This window comes from Durio zibethinus, chromosome 6, assembly GCF_047325235.1.
Source record: "Durio zibethinus cultivar Kanyao isolate XHJ-2024 chromosome 6, ASM4732523v1, whole genome shotgun sequence".
NCBI lineage: Eukaryota > Viridiplantae > Streptophyta > Magnoliopsida > Malvales > Malvaceae > Durio > Durio zibethinus.
This window is the reverse complement of record NC_143167.1, coordinates 28,893,350-28,915,121: the sequence shown is the minus strand read 5'-3', so window position 1 is coordinate 28,915,121 and position 21,772 is coordinate 28,893,350. Positions and strand designations below refer to the sequence as shown.

At 34.1% G+C, this 21,772-nt stretch overlaps 4 protein-coding genes and 1 non-coding gene across 7 annotated transcripts; 3 read left to right on the top strand and 2 right to left on the bottom strand.

Annotated features, from left to right (window-relative positions):
- Nucleotides 1-3,198: 3,198 nt before the first annotated feature.
- On the top strand, nucleotides 3,199-5,052 carry LOC111285089 (protein kinase PINOID 2-like). The gene is made up of 2 exons (XM_022874331.2): nucleotides 3,199-3,950; nucleotides 4,069-5,052. The coding sequence occupies exons 1-2, from the start codon at nucleotides 3,388-3,390 to the stop codon at nucleotides 4,925-4,927; spliced, it is 1,422 nt and encodes a 473-aa protein (XP_022730066.1). The 5' UTR covers nucleotides 3,199-3,387; the 3' UTR covers nucleotides 4,928-5,052.
- A 3,960-nt stretch (nucleotides 5,053-9,012) lies between these two features.
- On the top strand, nucleotides 9,013-10,678 carry LOC111285088 (early nodulin-93-like). The gene is made up of 4 exons (XM_022874330.2): nucleotides 9,013-9,424; nucleotides 10,060-10,121; nucleotides 10,233-10,308; nucleotides 10,404-10,678. Exons 1-4 carry the CDS (start codon nucleotides 9,346-9,348, stop codon nucleotides 10,496-10,498), a joined length of 312 nt encoding a protein of 103 aa, XP_022730065.1. The 5' UTR covers nucleotides 9,013-9,345; the 3' UTR covers nucleotides 10,499-10,678.
- Nucleotides 10,631-13,227, bottom strand: OTP82 (Tetratricopeptide repeat (TPR)-like superfamily protein). Its single transcript, XM_022874329.2, has one exon. The coding sequence runs from the start codon at nucleotides 13,041-13,043 to the stop codon at nucleotides 10,833-10,835; it is 2,211 nt and encodes a 736-aa protein (XP_022730064.2). The 5' UTR covers nucleotides 13,044-13,227; the 3' UTR covers nucleotides 10,631-10,832.
- Nucleotides 13,176-13,247, bottom strand: TRNAD-GUC (transfer RNA aspartic acid (anticodon GUC)). The gene has a single exon. It is a non-coding gene; the product is annotated as a tRNA-Asp (tRNA).
- A 5,884-nt stretch (nucleotides 13,248-19,131) lies between these two features.
- On the top strand, nucleotides 19,132-20,940 carry LOC111286619 (RNA-binding protein csdA-like). Of its 3 annotated transcripts, none has more exons than XM_089763365.1 (4): nucleotides 19,132-19,345; nucleotides 19,685-20,015; nucleotides 20,464-20,534; nucleotides 20,669-20,940. In XM_089763365.1, exons 2-4 carry the CDS (start codon nucleotides 19,699-19,701, stop codon nucleotides 20,677-20,679), a joined length of 399 nt encoding a protein of 132 aa, XP_089619491.1. In that variant the 5' UTR covers nucleotides 19,132-19,345; nucleotides 19,685-19,698; the 3' UTR covers nucleotides 20,680-20,940. The 3 variants fall into 3 exon arrangements, with proteins under 3 accessions (XP_089619491.1, XP_089619490.1, XP_022732415.2); XM_089763364.1 differs by having other exon boundaries at nucleotides 19,132-19,501; XM_022876680.2 differs by having other exon boundaries at nucleotides 19,134-19,395.
- Nucleotides 20,941-21,772: the final 832 nt, after the last annotated feature.

The following is a 21,772-nucleotide window of genomic DNA, read 5'->3' as shown; positions in this document are numbered from 1 at the left end:
TCTTGGTGATATATATGATTTTTTAGTATAAGCATATTAGTTAATATAGAATTTTATGGAACACAACTCGAAAATTTGAATTTGGGTTAGTTCACTAAATTTTCACTGTAAATAGCTAAACTTTCTGCAAGGTCCTTCAACAATAAACAAGTAATGTTTCAATTAAAATTATTGAAATCAAGTCAAAGCTCTAAGAAAATAAAATTAAGTAAATGCCAAAAATTATAAGACCCTCAATATATATCATCCAAAGATCATGTTTGTTTCTTATTATTATCATACCTTGAATACAAACTATGTTCCAAGAAAAAAAAATTGCATTAAAAAATACAGAATTAATTATTCTAATTAAAGCGTGAGTTGTTCCTATCAATATTATTCCAAAACCCATAGCAGTCGGCACGTCATGGACCCCAATATAAAGGTCCCCACTTATATATGGGGTTCACATGCATGGCAAGAATATCGCAAAAAGATATTACTAATTCTTTTTTATAATAATAAAATTTAAGATAAATAGACTATTCTTTTATAATACTAAGATGTAAATGCTAAAAATTATTTTTAATCATATAGAAACAAATTATTAATAAAGTTTTATTAAAAATTTACTTATATTGAGATGAACAATTTTATTAATTATATTTATGTTATTATTAAATATTAATGAAAAATGATTTAATATATTAACAGTTGAATTTTTTAATTTCATAAATTGAATTAAAATGATTACATATATATTTTTTAATATATATTTAAAAATTAAAAAATAATAAATTTAAAAAAGTGACATATATTGTTATCTTAATCTTATTTATAAAGTTAAAAAATTTACTATTAATGTATTAAATAATTTTTTAATATTAATTTTATTTTATTAATTATATCTTATAAAAGTGAAAACAATCAAAAGAAAAAATAGGATAAAAAAGTCCCAAAACCCTTGACGTAATAATTAAGGTGATTGATGAGGATAGAGTGTTTGATTTCGAATCATACCCTTCCTTCTCTCAAAGTATATTGTGAAAAAAAAAAAGTATAAAAAAAATAAGGCGAAAATTAATTTGGGGCACGGGTGCTTCGTGCACCTTCCCAGCTTTCTACAGTATTCACGTAACATCTACATTTAAACTACCAACAAAAAGCACCGTTGCTTTATTATTTATTTCTTTCTTTCTTTAACTACCATTCAAAAAAGAAAGAGAGTGATGAATTTAATGTTTGACCCTTCAAATGATATCGTTTTGAAATAGTAAGCCTGTCGTTATGGTGGTATTTGTGATCAGAAATTTGATTAGTTTAATTGAGTATAAAGAGGTTTGGTTGCTCGGGAAACGTACCTTGAAAATCGGTACATATAAGCTTTTTAGCAGAAAAGAAGAAAGACCTTGGACCCACTCTCCTTCAAACAAAAAGCTCACCATTTCTGTGCGGATGCCACAAGCACGCCATGCAGTATACTCCATTACAGTGTTATGATTAAAGTTTGATTTTGTGTTTTATTTTTTAAAAATTTCGGATTAAACGAAAGATCCTATTCCTCTTTGATTATTTTAACTGTGTTTAACTTGTAATTAACTGTAATTTTTGAAGCACTTTCAGGTTTGATGAGAATAGAATTAATTAGAAATTGAATTGGAAAGTACGCTCAAGTTTATCTAAGAGAAAAAAGGCAAGGGATGTCAGAGATTTAGAATAATTAAAATTTCGAGATTTATTCTAATACTTAATTTAATCAATTTTTTTAAATAACAGATTTAATTTTTTTTATGTCATGGACGATGATGTGATTACTTAAATAATTATTTATCTTAATATCATATGTGAATGTTGATGATCTTACAATTAAAATATTGATGATATAACCACTAAAATATAATAATAGTAATTATGATGTTATATAAATCTTTTTAGAGATTGTAAAGGTTAATCAAAGTAATTTAAGGAACCTATTATTTTATATTAAATTTAACTAGCATTGTATTTGTGCATGAAATTTTCATCACTGGAAGTCACTGGGAGAAAACAAAGACTAGTGGTTGTGTCAGCCGAGTTAGCTAGCATGCTTATCACCAGAACATAAAAGCTCCTTTATTTACTTTGTTTCATAGCATTGGCAAGGTTTTTAAAGGTAAAAGATTTTCAACATAGTAGTTTCATATTGTACAAGCATGAATGACACTTGGTCGAACACTTTCCCGTCCAACGTTGAAAGTTTAATTAGGCTATATACTTTAGTTTGAAAATCATCAGTTTTTGTCCCAATGTTTAAAATTAGGGTTTGAATACTTTAGATCGAGCTTGAGCTTTGAAATTCATGGTCATTCTTGCATAAAAAGATTCGAAAATTTTTGTTTTATTTTTTTTTCACTTCTTTAATGTAAATCTTTAAGATGTAATTTTTTTTGTTTAAAATTAACAAACTTAATTAAGTTTAGAAAATTTTTTTATATTTTAACAAAAAAATTCGTGTGTGTAATATACTTTTTGAACGTAAATGTTTTGTTAAATGATAAAAAATACCTTTAAATTAATTATAATTCAATAATTATTTAAATATTTAATATTTTATTATAATTAATTAAGTGTTTGATTTTTTTATTTAAATTTAATAAAATTTTTAAATGAATAAAATCTAATCACATGATAAAATTAATTAATCAACCCTCGAAGTATAATTAATTGAATCCTTAAAAAAAGTAAAAATAAACAAGAAAAAATATATTTATTTAATTTTAATATATATTAATTGCATCAAATGTCAAACTTTAATCTATTTTATTAATGTTATATGAAATTTTATCTTTATTAACAAAAAAATTCATAGTGTTAATTTTTTTTTATTCTAAATAAGGATTTAATTAAATATAAATATATAATTAATTATTAGGGTGATTGGTCCATTATATTAAAAAAAATAAAGACTTAAATAATTTTTTAATTATAATTTAATTTTTTTTAACCCGTTGGTCTAAATGTTTTCATTTGATAAAACTTAAGATTTGACAATTTGCAAGAACTTAATTTGTTTGAATTAAGTTTAAATTCTCCTGCAATCTTTTTTATGAAAAAAAAAAACATAAAAAGAAAAAGTGAAAATGGCAATATTGTGATAATTGATAAAAGTAATGTCATTTAGACAACCAGATAAAATACAGTTACTTTAGTTATAATAATCAAAGTTCCAAAACCCCTGTTAGAGAAAAAAGCAACGCTTTGTAACTTTCTTCGATCACGCTTTACAAATTTCATGTGCTAAAGCCCGCAAAGTATTTTGTATATAAAAGCCTGAAGAGAAAGCAGCCAAGAGAGAAAACCCTCCCTCACAAACATTATATACTTTTTATTACTAAGCACTACTGTACGTTACATGCTCCCACAACAACAATGGCAGCAGCCATAACCAGAGATGAATCCGATTATGACAGCAGCTCCTCATCGATAACAGTGCCAGACTCCAGCCGGAGCTGGATGAGCAACCTAAGCTTCGGCAGCCGTCGGAGCTCGGTTTCTGTTTGTTCTGTTGAAACTTACAGCTCTCACAAGCCGCACAAGGCTAACCAGGCTGCATGGGAAGCCATGAAGCGCCTCATGAGAGCCAAAGGTCGAGTTGGGCTTGACCATTTCCGGCTCCTGCGTAGGCTAGGAAGCGGTGACATAGGGAATGTTTATCTTTGCCAGATAAGGAACCCTGTAGTTGGGTTGCCTCAGTGTTTTTATGCCATGAAAGTAGTAGATAGAGAAGCGCTTGCTATAAGAAAGAAGTTGCAGAGGGCTGACATGGAAAAGGAGATTCTGGGTATGCTTGATCATCCATTTGTACCAACTTTGTATGCAGAGTTTGAGGCTTCTCATTACTCTTGCTTGGTCATGGAGTATTGTCCTGGTGGAGACTTGTATGCTGCCAGGCAGCGCCAACCCGGAAAGCGCTTTAGTATTTCATCTGCTAAGTAAGTTAATTACTAAATTAGCTTTTATCTGATGCTTGTTAATTACATGTTTTGTTTATCTCTCTTATTTTATTTATTCAAGTAATGGTTCAGTAACTAAAGGTTAAAACTAATACAGGTTTTACGCTGCTGAGACACTTTTAGCACTAGAGTATCTGCACATGATGGGCATTGTTTACAGAGACCTGAAACCAGAGAATGTCTTGGTTAGAGAAGATGGGCATATCATGCTTTCAGATTTTGATCTTTCCTTCAAATGTGACGTTGTTCCAAAGCTTGTAAGGCCTAAAACCAACACGGAAGATACTGAAAAGTACGACAAGTACTGCTTGACTCCGTCATGCGCTACACCCATGCAACCAGTGCTCTCTTGTTTCTCATCTTCCAACAGGAAAAAGAAAACTGCTACAGTAACAACAATCACAGAACAAGCTGATAATTGCCGAGAAGTTGATCCAGAATTGGTGGCTGAACCAATCAATGCTAAATCCAAGTCCTTTGTTGGAACCCACGAGTACTTAGCGCCAGAAGTAATCTCAGGGCAAGGCCATGGAAGTGCTGTAGATTGGTGGACTTTTGGGGTGTTTTTGTATGAAATGTTGTACGGGAGAACACCCTTCAAAGGCGAAAACAATGAGAAAACATTGATTAACATCCTTAAACAACCATTAAACTTCCCAAGAATCAGTGTTAATAGCGGTAAAGAGTTTGAAGAGATGGTCAAAGTTCAAGATCTTATCAGCAAGCTCCTAGTCAAGAACCCCAAGAAGAGAATTGGAAGTTTGAAGGGCTCTGTCGAAATTAAGAGGCATGAATTCTTCAAGGGAGTGAATTGGGCTCTGATTAGATCAATCAGGCCACCTGAAGTCCCTAGTGATCTTTACAAGATTAGGAGTAGTAGAGCTCACATACCAAAGCTAAGCAAAGAGGAAAGAGATGCCCCATATCAAATCCCTCATCAATTTGACTACTTCTAACTGTAAAATGTAAATAAAAATAGGCAAAAACAGGAAGCAAAAGAAAAAAAATCATGTACGACACCAAAGGAAAGAGTTGTTTTCCTTTTGTTTTTCCTGCTAATGAGAAAGATTTTAGACATTAATTATTGTAAGCCTCTATTTGTCTATGCTTTGAATTAATCAACATTTTAATTTATTTGGATGTATTTTCATACATATCTCAACCAATATTTAGGCTTACCTGTTAAAGGGATCCCATAATTGTCCCAATGTGATTCCCATGATAAGTCATGAACTTCATGTGGTAACAATAATGACTATTGTCAATGATGGTAACAATAATAATAAAATTTAAAACAAAGCTTTCCTTTGTGACTTTTTGTATCAACTCGACCACTTTTTTTTTTTTTTTTTTCACAAAATGAGCACTTTCATAGTCACGCATTCACATGTCTTTCACCGATCAAAGGAAGAAAAAAACAATAAAAAAGAACAAATAATCAATCATGTTTTCCTGCTCCCCCCTCTCTCTTTCTCTCTCTGTTTTTCTCCCAAACAAAAGCAAGAATAAAAGTAAATTAAAATTTTCATTGGAGGAATGAATCTCACCTTCCATTCATTTATCTACTTAAAGTTGTTGTTTAGTAGGTTATGGCAGAGTGACTTTAGGAAGTAGATAAAGAAAGATTATAAAAATTTTGGGGGGTATAATAGATGATAACATGAGAGAATACATTAGATCATGTGTGGACCACTTATATAATTATTAGAACGTGGTTGAATAATAACATCATAACCAAGAAATATAAAGAATTATACAATGTATAAAGTCGTTTATAAATATATAATAAAGATTCATTTATATTAGTATAATTCTTTTATTTTTTTAATTTTTGAATTAAAATTAAATTAAAAGAACGTTTGAATTAAAATAATATTTTTGATCTAATCATTTAAAAAAATAAAAGAGTTATACTAAAATTTATATCAAACACGTACTTAAATCCGAAATTGTCATTCTCATTCGAGTAACATAAACCATTAGGGTTGGAAACTCATTGTTTAGTAGACGTACATCACAGGGGTTTGATTAAGGGTAAGTCAAATTTTAATGAAATGGAATTAGAAGATTTGAGACAGAACTTTGGAGAAGGTAAGAGGAATATGTTACAGTCAACGGGTTAATTATAAAGAAAAGGTAGCAACAGGTACGATTGGGAGGTTTCAAATAGCCAAATCGGCCTGACCCATTTGATGGAATTTTGTCACTTTGGAGGGGGGACCGGTCAGGCGTCAGGTTGCAGAAGCACGCGAGCAATTCCTCTTCAACCCCACTTGCTTGTGTTTGAATGGAGAAAGTGACAGCGTTATCTCTAGTCTAGTATTCCAAGATTCTCACAGATTCATAGCCAAGTTTCACCAAGGAGGAAAATGACATATAGTGATACAAAAGAGGGAAAAAGCTTATCAGCCCCTGTTTCTTTATTTATATAAAAAACTTTATTTAATTAATTTTTTATAAAAAATAAAAAAAGTTATCTTATTTTAAGAATAAAATAAGTCATCAATTTAATTAAAATTTATAAATTTATTAATTTTTTATTTAAATTTATAAATAGTTAAAATCATAAAAAAAATTAAATATAAATACATTAACATTAACCTCTTATTACTTCTACCAACCTTCCTTTTCAAATTTACTTATTGCTCATAAGCCACCAAGGTGAGCAAAAATTATGATATCTTCGAAGAAACGAATCTTCCTAGCAAAACGAATATCTCCAAGCAAACTGGATAATTTAAGACATCAAAAGGCCCAAACACAATTTGGGCGTGGGCTACAAATGTATTAGGCTTCTTGGATTGGCTATGCTAAAATATTTCAATCTTATTATTATTTAAAAAAAAATTTAAACTATCCTTAAATTCTCTTACTCTATTACTTGTTAAAAAAGATATTACGTACTTAAACTTTCTTAAATTTATAAATTTTAAGTGTCAACTTTAATAATATACTAATTGATTCAAAAGATAATCAACAATCTTACCTAAATCTAATTGCACTTGTTATAATTAATATAAGTGTATTTATATATTTTTATTTCGTAATTGAGTGAAACTTTATTTTTGAAGAAATACTTATAAAAGAATAGTCTTGCACAATGGTTTTGGGATTGTCATTTTATTTGGAGGTCAAAATTGAAGAAAATTTATACCTACTTCTTGAATAAAGTAAGAAGCAACAATGACGTTGCATCTAAAATTTAACAAAGTTTGACAAGAAATTACAAGTGAGTTTTTATTGACTAATGTGCCTTTTTTTTAATTACCCCTAGTGATTAGGATGGAACAAAAAGCTTTAAAATTGTGTTAACCAGGTCTTATCTCCAAAGCAAAGTTTATACCTTTGAATCATTTATCTTTATACAATAAAATTTTTTTATCTTTTTATTACCCCTAGTGATTTGGTTTTTGTTTGTTACCTTTTCATCTTTTAACCTTTAGATATAAAAATAATACCTCCACATATTAAAAATTAAAAAATTAATTAAAAAGGTTACAAGTATTTTTTATTTTAATTTTAAAAAATCAGTCATTATATAAAAAAGAACTTCTTTAAATAAACCAACTTAATATTTTATATTTAAATGTTTTTCATACAAAAACTCAACAAATGCTTGTGTCTATCCAAGCTCAAATTTTTTTTACGTGTCCAATTATTTAGTTCCACATAATAATTTCTTAATGAGGGTGCTTAGAAAGCTTGGAAATTAAGAACTTAAAAGAATTTAAGAACAACAAAATTAAAAATAATTTTCAAGTAAATGCACGTGCATTAAAAAAATTTAAAAGCTTTTAGATCTAAATTTGGAACATAAACAGATCAAGTTAAATGTCAAATTTCGAACTTGATTTGATTAAAAAACACGAACATAATTTAAAATATTACCAAATCATTCAAGCTCACCGAGCACTATTATCATTAACTTGAATAAGATGCTCAAATTTAATATTTAAAATTTTCAAAAATAACATATTAAATATTGTTTAAAAATTCAATTATTATTAAATGTTGTGAGTTTGAGTCTTGAATATTATAAAGTGACTTAAATTAAGCAGTTTGTACAAAAACGATGAACACGTTCAAATATTGATCTAGCCCAATCCCAGTAACACGAGTGTTTACACCTCTAGTCTACCATCTCTCATTGTCAGATCAGATGCGTGATGAATCCAATACGGTCAAACCCACCATGCACTAGCCACCCACTCAATCACAAACCATCAACTCCAAGCAAAAACCCATCAGCGTATGCTACTGTTCCCTCTTAGTCTTGTCTGTACTCTATAGCAGCAATCCCATGAATTGCAGCCCTTCTTCCGTGCCACGTGGTCCGATCTCATGGGCAGTGCAGCCGGTGCATAAAAACCAACGAAAATGACCTTTAAAACCAATTGAAGGTTACTGGTTACCCATGGTTTTGTGAAAGTTTTGGCCTAAACCAGTGGCTTCTGCAATCTCTATGAGAAAAAGGAGACTATAAAAAAGAATACATAAAGTTCAACTAAAAAAGCAATTCTTAATGGATTTGTGTGTATAAGTGAATGAACACGAGCGGCTAACGTGACCAAACCATAGTGCCCACTGTTTTCTTCTTCATAATTTCAGATCAACCGGTCTAAACCTGTAACTGCTAATTACCAAGGTGCCCTTTGCATAACATTCAAAGTTAAATGTGAAAAAATTTTTTCTTGTTCTTTTACAAATGAAAATATTAGATCGTGATAAATTCGAGATTTTTTGCAACATCTTGATTATGATTTAACTTGGAAATTGTTTTTCTTAATAAGCACTTTCAATGGAGTTTTTTTGATTTTAATCTTAATAAACGTTTTTTAATTATCCAAAAAGAAGATTTAAAAAAAAAATATGGAAAGAGAGAGCGAGAAATGCAGGGAAGAAAAATGAGAATTATCCACATGTAAAAATGAAGTAAAGGGTTGTATGGTAATTAAATTACAGCGGCTGTTTATTTTTTCTTCTTTCTAACAGAGTAGTTGTTTACTAATTTATCAATTCTTTTTGTTCGTACTTTGTCCTTCAGAAACTAAGGACGCATGGGGAACAGAGTGGGAGCAACAGAATCAAACCGACATTAGCAGAAATCAAAGTGAAAACAAGTGTCTCTGACGCTAGAATTCAAGTGAAACCAGCAAACTCTAAAGTCCAAACCCCCAACACCTTAGGCACCGTCCCTTTCTCTCAACTACTCCAATCCATTACCCCAAATTTGCTTATATATACCCTGCAATTCTCATAATCTCTTCAGGCAAAGCTTCGAAAACATACATAGTAGTTTTATCTTCCGTATATCTTTTCTTTCACTTGTTTCATTATTACCATTTAGTTTGTCAGAAATCATACTTCTCTTACAATGGCTAAAAATGTAGCTCAATCCGCTAGCTTGGCTTCTCTTGACCAAAAGCTGGCCATGGCAAAGCGCTGCTCTCATGGTAAGTTTCCTTTTCCTTTTAGCTTTCTTCTTTTTCCCTTTTTATTACCCATTTTCAGGCACGGCTTCAGCTGTGTCCTGGCTATTATATTTTTGTTTTCTTTTTTCATCAACTTGCACTTCTTTGGTAACTTCATTATGTTAAACACCATGAGATAACATGCTTGACTCTTTAAAAAAGCATATATAGTAATGAGTGATCATGATCTTAATAATTTGATTGAGATTTGCCACATTTTAGTCTCCATAGAAACAAAAAAAAAAATATAAAATATTGATTCTTTCTTAACTCTCAAATGGGAAAAAGAAAAGACAAAGAGCCCCTCTTTGATGGTGGGGGACCCTAATATCCTAGACCCTTGCCTTCTTTCAAATTATGAATTTTGAATACTTTTAGCTTCACAGCAGATAATTATTGGATATAGCAGTTTGAACATCTGACAGTCAAGAATTATATGGGATGGGCTAGTGATAATGATAGCTTTGGATTTGGTTTGATTAATCTGATCAAGTAATAAGATTTTCATTAAAACCGCTTCTCAGTAATTTTTTTTTTCACTATTTTACACTACTGGTTTAGTAATTTAAGTGAAAAATAACTTAAATAATGATATGTTTCTTCTTTTGCACCAACAGAGGGCGTTGTTGCTGGAGCTAAGGCAGCCATTGTTGCTAGCATTGCCACTGCCATTCCAACTGTAAGTATATGAAAAGACAGCTTCATTATTGTACTAATATAGCATTCTTTTCTTAGGAACGATTATAGATCTAACATATTTCAACCTCATGTGCTTGACATGGATATGCAGCTGGCTAGTGTAAGGATGCTGCCTTGGGCGAGAGCCAATCTTAATCACACCGCACAAGCTCTCATAATCTCCACAGGTCTTCATCATCATCATCATCCTTTTACCAGTATCTCAAGATCTTCTTTTAGTAATAATTTGTTTTAGTTAATAAAGTTTCGTATTCGATTGCAGTGGCTGGAGCTGCTTATTTTATAGTAGCGGACAAGACTGTTTTGGCTACGGCACGGAAGAACTCTTTCAAGCATGTCCCTAACATGGAGGCATGAATTTGAGTTGGTCTGGATTTAAACTCGGCATCTACTTTATAACCACCACTGTTCACTTGGCTAAGAAAGGGATAGACAGAAGGGATGGGGAGAGGTGAATTTGTATTCTAAGAAGCCATTTGTTCCAGTGGCTATGTAATTATCGTCTATGTATAAATAAAGATGGGTTTTCATTTACAAGGATCAGAGCTTTCTGCACAAAGAAAATTCACTTCCATTTATCCAGTAAATCTGGAGTGCATGTATCTATAAGTGACAGTGACAAAATTTATAAACTTGGATTTGGACGTGCCCTTTAACTTTTTCCCAAATATAACCGCAAGTTGATAAGGTGTCACCAATAGTCCTTGCATGAGCAGAAACCATCCTTGAAATGGTGGAAGCGGTTTCTGTCTCTGGCAATAATTTCTCTGTTGAAGATCTTCGATATCAGCTTTGTAGCTGAATGACAATTTCCACATACCCGAAGATTCTTTACAATCCTAATTGTTGTCCCCGGCTTTGTACTGATCAATCCAAAAGCAATTGCTAACTTCTCGCTATGATGACTCAAGGCCCCTTCCTTCCATTCGTCATCCATGTCCTGGAGCACCTCGGATGTATCAGGCACAAATCCAGCCTTCTCCAAAAGCGTGTCGACTTCATTTAACATGTCATAAATTTCTTTGCAGCGGGGATGCACTTTGTCGCTGACGAGAAACTCATGAAAAACACTGTCCACCTCGATAGAGCTGCAACCAGGAACTTTCTTCATTCCCTTGTTATTTAGCAAGGTTCTTATTCGAGCTACATCATCCCATCTACCAGCTCCTGCGTAGATATTTGACAAGAGCACATAAGCCCCAGGATTTTCAGGTTCCAACTCAAACAGATGCTTGGCCACTGATTCACCTAGCTCAACGCGTTTATGAACTCTACACGCTCCAAGCAAAGAACCCCAGATTGCACCATCTGGCTTCATTTCCATATTCTGAATCAAAGCCTCTGCTTCATCAAACAGCCCAGCTCGCCCTAGAAGATTTACCATGCATCCATAATGGAGCATGTCAGGTGAAATTGCGTAATCTTTGACCATTGAACTAAAGTACATACGTCCAAGATCAAGAAAACCAGCATGACTACAAGCAGATAACACGCCAACAAATGTGATGTTATCAGGTTTAAATCCTTCACTGATCATTCGTGAGAAAAGCTCAAGGGCATTCTCTGCCCGCCCATGCATTGCTAGTCCAGATATCATTGCATTCCAAGAAGCCAAACTTTTCTGTTTCATTCCATTAAAGACTTGTTGTGCTGCTTTTATACTCCCGCACTTGGCATACATATCTATGAGACTCGTCCAAAGAGAGATATTATTTGACTTTTGAAAATTCTTGTCTATATAAGCATGAATCCATTTGCCAAGATCAAAAGCACCAAGGTTAGCACAAGCTGGAAGAATGCTTAAGAAAGTGACATCACTCGGCTCTAGATTTGATAGAAGCATTTGCCGAAAAAGCCCTAAGGCTTCCTTATAGCAGCCCATATGTGTATAACCACCAATCATTACATTCCACGAAATCACATCCCTTTGCTGTAAACCCTCAAACAAATCAAAAGCCGTGTCCAGATCACCACATTTAGAATACATATCAATAAGTGCATTAACAAGATGAATATTAAAACCGAGTCCATGTTCATCGATCCAAGACCTAACCCACTTCCCCAATTCAAGAGAACCCGACTGAGCACAAGCTGAAAGGATTGTGACCAATGTGCTTTCATTAGGCACAACAGTTGCTCCAATCATCTCCTCAAAAAAGGCCAATGCCTCTTCGTATTGACCAGTTTGGACGTACCCTGCAATCATCGCATTCCACGACACTACATCCCGTACGGGAATTTCATCAAAAAGCTCACGAGCATTTTCCATATAACCAGTTGAAGCGTAACCACTGATCAACGCTGTATAAGAGACTGCATCTCTTAGAGGACTTTTATCAAACACCAACTGCGCATTACCCAGTTCACCATTTTGAGCGTACATATTAATAAGGGAAGTATGAACAAAGGCATCAGAGTCAAGGCCAAGCTTCAAAACTTGTCCGTGAATCTGTTTCCCTTCCTGGGTACTAGCCATTTTTGCACAAGATTTTAAAACGAAAGGAAAAGTATAAGTATTCGGGACAACACCAGACCAAATCATTTTAACATAGAATTCTAAGGCGAGTCCATAGGATGAACCCAATGAAAGCCCTCTAATCATCGTGTTCCAAATAACTTGATTAGGTTCATCAATGGATTCAAAGAGTAAAAGGGCATAAGGTAAGTCACCAAAAGGTGAAACGGCGCAAAATTGGATGAGCTTGCTGAGCGCAAACTGGGTGTGGTGGAGGCCAGTTTTGATGATATGGGAGTGGACTTGTTTGAGGGTTTGAATTGTTTTGCATTTGGAGAGGAGGGAAAGAGATGGGTGGTTTTGCAGGAGTTTGTAAGGAGGGTCTGATGAAGGTAGGAGATGAAGTGGGAAAGGAGATATGGGGACTGAAGTTGATAGCATTGCCATTTTCCCTTGAGAGTGATAATAACTGATACGAAGGGAGCGAGAGAGGAGAGGATTTTTCAAAATCCGTTGGTCGTTAGTGGACAGTTATCTGATAACCCGTGAAATTGGAAAATAACAAAAAAAAATTATAAACGCCGTTGCCGGGGATCGAACCCGGGTCGCCCGCGTGACAGGCGGGAATACTCACCACTATACTACAACGACTTGGTTGATTAGTGTCATTCTAATCAATATCTTTATTGTGTAAATTTCAAACTTACAGGTCAAGTTACCCAAACATCGTCCTGGAATCTTGATATGCTGCAACTCTTCTGGCAACTAAAGAGCTAGACAGATAACAGAACATAGGTCAGACGATTTAAACAGTACAGAAAACGACTTTTTTTGTATATGAGGTTGCCAAATATTAAACTTTTTTATCACTGAAACTAAGAGTCCTAAACTGATAACTTATAAACTTGTGTTGCCCATCAGACCATAGCCTAATAGAACAGTGCCAAAGGATTGGATATCGGTGAGAAGCGCATTTCTGCTATGAACATGTCTTCGATCCTACTCATGCTGCCAAGTCCATCTATGCCTCCTTTACGGGGCTTTGATAGAAGCATATTATCACGGGGAGGAATTTCTTTCTTTCCCTCACTCCAACGAAACAAAAGGAAAAAAACTCAGGTGGTTGAGGACAAATGATCGGATCAAATTAATTGAACGACTAGGTTAATGCGTGGTTAGGGTCAATAAATTAAATCAGAGAAGAAAATAAAGCATGAGGAAATGCTGAATTTAAAAGAGAACAAGGGTAAGACCGAAAAGAGTTGGCTGGTTTGCCAGGGGGGGAATTTGGTTATAAGCTTATATTGGCCCAAGTAATGGCATTCGGCTTTAATTACTTTCTATTAAGATTCCAAGTCCAGATGCTCCCCTGGCCAGTGGCCCCTGACCACCCCAATCTCATCTTGAGATTCGGACCCTCAAAATATCAGAGCATGTTATTCATGATTAACTAGTGATGTTTAAGGTTGTTCCGTTAGAATTATATTATAGCTAGCGATATGGCGTGTGATTTGTGAATGTTTCTTTGGCTGGCATAGTTGCTGTAAATCTTGGCAAGATCGCGGATAGAATAGTTTTCACTTTTCACAAATAGGAATTTGATATGGCGAAAACATCATTTTGATCAAAGCTGGAGAGGTAGATGTATTATGAAATAATAAGAAGAAAGAACAGAAAAAAAAAAAAAAATGAGACATTAAACCTATCTCTTGACAAAGAATCGATTTGAATTTTAGCCCATGAATTTGGAATGAAGATCTTAGACATCTTAGAAAACATTTCTCAGAAAAAGGGTTCAAATCTATGCCACATTTGGTCTCGTTGATTTTCTAAGAGTGTTAAATTGGCTTAAAGAATGGTAAATTTAAAAGGCCTTTAATGGTAATGGTTACGATTTATTACCTCGATCCAATCCATTTACAAATTCCAACTTTAATTCAGTTCTTAATATAACACTAACAGCACATGGATTGACAATCACTAGCTAATTTAGTACAATAATTGGTGCCAAATCGGAGAGATGCCGGGCTAGAAGTCATTTTCTCACTTTAAAAGTTGGGACAATAGCCAGGGAAGGAGGACAAGACACCGAAGGAAGGGGTGAAACTTTTGCGGGGATAATATCTATCGTCTCTTGGAAGGGTCACAAACCAATGATCTGACAAATCGATTTGAAAAATTAGTATCAAGCGACTTTAGTTGTTTTTTGGCCCTGTGTCCAATCAGATTTTTTGGGTTAGCCAAGTAGCTTCGGATGATCTAACAGCCAAAATATTTCAGACTTTGATTGAATGTGATCTGTCCAAGGCATCATCGAATGAGCACTGAGCACATTAATGTTTTACTTCTTTGAAGTGCTGCTAGCTATTTGAAAACTTTAATTCATGTGGCAATGGAAGGGGAAGAGAATATCCAAAATTCAAAGCAACGGCTATTCTTCCAGGGTAATTCCTTAGTGGATGTGGATTCTCTCAAGTATTATTGAAGGGAGATGACCCTTTTCTGAAAACAGTCACAAGCAGAGAATAGAGCTGGAGTGGCTGCAGTTCTGAGGTTTTCTATGAGGAATATTCACCATATCTGGTAAAAAATGGTGATTGGGATTCCTCCTTATCAAACCTGTAACTGCTAAACAAGCAAGCATTTATGCCTATTTGGAGTTGAATGTGTTTGCCATGCAAGCAATAGAAACCCCACATACCATAGTCAGAGGGGTTTACCCTGCAAATGGCTCATAAAACCTATAGTTGAGTATATTATGTTTGTGGCCTGTAACTTGCAAATACATATTTTTCTTCCTTCCATTCTTTATTGGCCTGCGAATTAGGTGGTTGATTTCGTTTCCGACACCATTTCACGAATTTGTTTCTGATAAATCCCACATATAACTTAACATGGCAATCATACTTTTCATCTGAAAATGAGGTGTTTTAGATTTAATCAATTCGTTTTGAATCATGTTTCAAATCTTGACTGACATGTTTTAGCTGCCCTCAAGCTAATTTTTAGCAACTTGAGCTTCCTTACATTCCATTTCAACATTTGTTATATATTCGAGGGAATGTTCATGAATGAGGCCAAGATGGGAGGCTGGAAAGGAATGTATAGTAACTGTTCTTTAACAGAAGACAAAGTTCTCATGTTTATGAATAAATTGTAGAGATCCGCACCCAAACGAGGTATTTTTCATTTTGATCCAAATGTCTCACGATTTTGTTTTACAAAAAGCTCATCGTAAATTTGAATTTAAGTCTTAATTTATATATTATAGTAGATCCTTAAAATCTTTTGAAGAATTATTATTCATTTTAATCTAAATGTCTAATGATTTTTGTTTGTCTCACGATTTTATTCTATAAAAAGCGACTTAGAGATTCGAATTTAAATCTCAACTTATATATTATAACAAATCCTTAAAATCTTTCTATATGAGATGGGGTGTCACAAACTCCCATTGTTAAAAGCTTAATGTCCTCATTAAATCCAATACAAAGTATATAGATTCATCAAATCACATCAAATTTTGGACACCATCAAATCTAACATAAAGCGCACAGATTTATCTAATCACACCAAACATTAGGCAAGTTTAACACAAAGTACATATAGATCACAAAATTATACTAAACATTAGGATTTTAGAGGTGGCTACTATGGTGTAGCACTTAATTCCCCATAAACTTCTCGCTCGCACCAACTGGTTGATGGAAATATACTTACTACAAGAAAATATTCGTGTTATTTCGTCTACACTGGTTTGTACACGAATGTGTGAGTTATATCAAGTACTCAGTAAATTATAGACCACTTCAAATCTTTGTTTTCAAGAGGGATGATCAACTTTGTAAATATCAATCGAAACTTAAACCCTTATATAGGTATACAATTTAAGAAAGCACAACAATTGAACCCAACACAAAACACATAAATCTATCAAATCACACTAAACGTTAGATACCGTTAAACCCAACATAAAGCACACAAATTTACAGAATCATACCAAACGTTGGGCAAGCCAAACACAAAACACACATAGATTACGGGATCACACTACACATTGAAATTCTAGAGGTGACTCTTACGGTGTAGCATTTAACTCCTCGTAAACTTCTCTCTCCCACCGACTGGCTAATGAAAATATACTTACTACCAGAGATATTTGTGTTACTTCGTATGGTTTGTACACGAATATGTGAGTTATACGTAGTACTTAATAAATTATAGACCACTTCAAATCTTCGTTTTCGAGAGAGATGATTAACTTTGCAAATATCAATCGAAACTTGAACCCTTATATAGGTATGAAATTTAAGAAAGCACAACAATTGAAATAGGTAGTCCATATTGGTATCAAATCTATAGGAAGCACAACAATTGAAATAGCTAGTCTATACTGGTATCAGACACAGTTAAATCCAACACAAAGCACATAAATCTATCGAATCACACCAAACGTTGGGCAAGCCCAACACAAAGCACACACAGATCACAGGATCACATCAAACATTAGAATTTTAAAGGTGACTCTCACTGTGTAACACTTAACTCCCCAAAAACTTCTCTCTCCCACTAGTTGGCTAATGAAAATATACTTATTACCAGAGATATTTATGTTACTTCGTATGCATTTGTTTATACACGAATGTGTGAGTTATATTGAATACTTAATAAATTATAATTACTTCAAATCTTCGTTTCCGAAAGGGTTGATCAACTCCGCAAATATCGATTGAAACTTAAATCCCTGTATAGGTATGTAATTTAAGAAAGCACAAAAATTAAAATAGGTAGCCTATTTTGGTATCAGATTTATAAGAAGCACAACAATTGAAATAGGTAATCTATATTGGTATTAGATCTATAGGATCACACCACACTGTGTAACATTTAACTTCCTGTTCGATTAATAATTGTTTTGATATCATTTGTGGAGATCTGCACTCAACCTGCGATGATTGTTCGCTTTAATCCAAAAATTTTATGATTTTGTTTTTACAAATTTAAGTTTAAGCCTCAACTTATATATTATAACAGATTTTTAAAATCTCTTGATATAGGATTGGGGTAACAAATAAAGCCAAGATTGATAAGGAATTAGGATGGTGGATTCTTGTAGATAAACTCAATTGCCATCGCCAATGGCGTGCTGCGTGCAGAAGGCATGCCTTAGAATCTTTGCCAATGCCAATATTGAATCCATTATGCAGGTCCAAATAATGCAGCTCCGCACATCATATATTAAAAACTAGATTAAGAGGGTAGAATTTCAGGTGCAATCGAGCCCAACTCCAATGTGAATGCCGTTTTTATCAGATAACTAGCTATAGCCCACCAGCATCGGTCCGCCGCAAACCATATTCGAGTTAAACATTCAGCAGAACATTCCCTTATTTATTTTTCTAAATTTTGTACATACTTGTTCGTTTTCCATACGTTTCAGGCTCTAAGAGGCAGATGAGAATTTGATTGAAAACATCACGTTCAGTGTGTCACATGTCAGGCCTTGAGGTGTAGAAAGGAAGGCCAAGGTCAAGTCGCATTTGGAATATACAAAGAAAGAGTGATTAGGAAGAGCATTGAGAGCAAAGGGCTCCAGTTGATACGAATCGTCAAATGACTTTTGAATTATTGCAAGAAAGGGATTCGATACATGCAAAAAAAAAAAAAAAATGGAATTTTGCAATGGATGTACATTATAAAGAATAAATTCCAAATGCCAAAAAAAAAAAAAAATCTCCTATGTTTCTGATCCTTTTTTACTGTCCCAACTGCACCGGCACTGCATAAGCCTACTCAAGGAAGGTATATCTGGTTAGTTGGATGTTCGCTTCCCCCCCCAATTTTGGCACCTGACGTGTCCATCCATGTCAGCTTGGATATGGAAGGAGCAGTTCTTGTCAGGCTGAAATGTCCATACATGTGGAAGACACGTCAGCTTTGCACGTGAGAGGAGCAATCTGAGCGACTTGTGAGTAAAATGAAGCTATAATGGTGTCATGGTGCCACGTTGGGGAGGAAAAGTAGGATGAAATGAACAGTATAACTATATCTTTGGAACCATGGTTGAATTTTGTTCGACTCTCATAATTAATTCTTTCATTTTAATGTATGTTGTTCTGCAATAATCGGAGGACTAAAAACTAAAAAGCATATCTGATGCAAGTATCCTAAGTACTTCCCTCTGGTTTAAGCGAATATCATTTGCAAGAAAACTTATAAATGGCCAATTCAATATTGATTCATTCAAATTATTAAGAGCTAAAGTGTTATGGACTGTTCCAGATTGTTCAAACTAAGAGTAAATTAAATTCTACAATACTTAAAAAAGGTATGGTGTATTCACCAAGGGAAAAAAAGGAGGCCAACAGCAGCCTCCGTATCCAAATAACATCTTCCCCTCATAACACCTTGCTGGTAGCAATATGGATGAGAAGAGAATAATATTTCACATTGTTTTTCAGCAATAATTATAGGGAATCACATAAAGAAGGGGCACGTTTGTATTTCTATTTTATGAATACATGCACTGCTAAGCTTTCTTCCCGAGAATGAAAAAAAATGTGAAAGAAATGTCTAAACCTCCCAGAAGAAAGAACTGTCTGCTTCCGGAATGCCATGTAGACAAAAGAAAAAAAAAATGACACAGTGACCTCACAAATCAAGACTTAGCAATTGTATATATAGCCCTTCCACCCCAAACACCAAAATCACCCATTGCACCAAGAATTTATTAATTCAGCTACTACTAAGTACTAACAATTACTATTACTTTTCTTCCAGGCCCTTTATTTTCCAGGAGGCAAGCTTCTCCAATCTAGCTTGTTTTCTGCCCGTCAAATGTTTTTTCTGTCCTCGTCCTAATCACGGTTACATTAGTTTCTGCTAGAAGAACATTAGAATTCAAAGTACTATAATTGAACAGACATCTTTTATCAAGTCAAAGGAGCTTGGGTTGAGCTTAGACTAACATGATTATAGGAATATATAGTTTTCATTTTTGTTTCTTATCTAGGACTGCTAGCTACTAGCTGGAAGTAGAATAAAATCCGGTCTGATTTCTTTTTCTCATTTTCTGTTTTGTATAATAGTTATCAGGATCAAAATGAGCTGGACAGGAGGAGATTGGATGTGTGCAGCATGCCAACACCAGAATTTTAAAAAAAGAGAAGCATGCCAACGCTGTGGGTATCCCAAGTATGGTGGCCCTGATGTATCGACCTATTTATACAACAACAGGACAGAAGTGTTGGCGGGGGACTGGTATTGTGCTGCCATGAACTGTGGAGCTCACAACTATGCTAGCAGAACAAACTGCTATCGATGTGGTACCATGAAAAATGATTATGGTGGTTATAGTATGATGGGCTCTGAATGCAGTGTTCCTCCTGGATGGAAAACTGGTGACTGGATATGCACCAGGTGAGTTTGCATTGACATTTTGCTTTGAGAAAGTGATGCCTTGATTATTAGTCTCAAGTGACGACAAGAAAAAGGATCATAACCCTGTAATAATATTTGGGAAAATGTTCTTACTGAGCATAAAATTCCACAAATTAGCTGCATTGTCTCTGTTCATGACATTCTTGATATCGCATTCCTCTACATATTAAAAACATAATATTATGAATTTCCAAATATAATCATAGCAGACAATAAATTCCCACCATAGTGTTCATCTTCCAAAAACAAAATTTTCTAGAAATTACTCAGCATAATTTTACAATTCTATGGCAATGCAGTGCCTTTTATCACATATTACTGGAATAACAATGACAGTATGGACACTGTAATTTATTCTTTATGCTTAGGTTCTGGTCTGATATGACTGACTTTTCATGTGAATTTGAATGCAATTTTGTTTGGACAGATATGGGTGTGGAGTTCACAATTATGCTAGCAGGATAGAATGCTTTAAATGCAAGGCACCAAGGGATTTTGGTAAGAAATCTTGATAGTCAATTGCAGCATTGATCTTATCATAGCAAAGAAAAATGAATTACTTCAACATAATCCATCGAAAAGCTATTCAGCCAAGTTCCTGACAAATTTTTCCCTTTTCTTCTACCTTTCAGGTGGTGCTTAGAATTTAGGAAGAGAACGCTGTATGCAATGTCACTAATCTCTCTTCACCTCTGATCCTTCCATCATCAGTTTCTGTTTAATTTGGAGTCAAATAACATTTAGGTTGACCAAAGATAAAGGCCTTTTTCCAAGCAGAGCCATGTAACTGCATTAATCAGCAGAAGGGTTTCTGGCTTTATTATGTGGTGCATGATGTTCCCTAATTTTTCTTTTTCCTTTTTTTTTCTCTTTATAAAAATTTGATGGAATTACTATGTTTTAAGTGCATGTCAAAATCCTTCTTTCCCTCTGGGTATGTGTGAGTGTGGGGAAGCATCCATAATTCAATACCAGTTTTGGAGATAGCCTTGGGTTCAACCAATGCAACAAAACTAATTCAAAACTGAGATAGCCGAAATTCATAAATAAGATTCAAGGAATCTCTGTGAGTAATTCATCTCAAAAGGCAGGCTTTCTCTCAGAGCAATAATTTATGATTCCTTTAAGCATAAAATCTGTAGAACTATATATAATTATGAAGATAAGAACCAGATGCTGTTACTTTAAAAGCATAGATGCGATGTCAATTGCCAAGTTCTGAGCCAGTCAAATCCCACTTTTACCCTTTATCTTCTTTTGCCATTCATTCTAGTGGCTCAGCTCTCAATTCAGAGCCCCTCGATTTCACTTACTATCACATCGTTTGAAGCAAGATGAGTTCCATTGTCATAGAAGAACCTATACCATAGCTAAATATGGAAATTAAAGGATTAAAATTTCCAAACTCTTCAGCTTAATGAGCATAGTTGATCAGAATGTCTCAATTGAAAGTAATTAACCTTCCTTTTCACCTACACTAAAAAAACATACTATGTCTTAATGCCTAAAAATTTTGAGTTGAGCCGAAAACCCACATTCTTTTCTTCAGGATTCAGGGGGGAAGAGGAAGGGTTGCTGACTTTGGGGGTGCAACAGGAACAGGGTCAAGGGAAAGTGGGGCTGAAGGGAATAGAACCTAGCTAGGTTAGCTAGGTTGAGGACCTAACAGCCTAGGTGACCACTCTGAATAGAAGTTTGGGTTGTAAAATTTATATATCTCATCTTTAAAAGAAGTA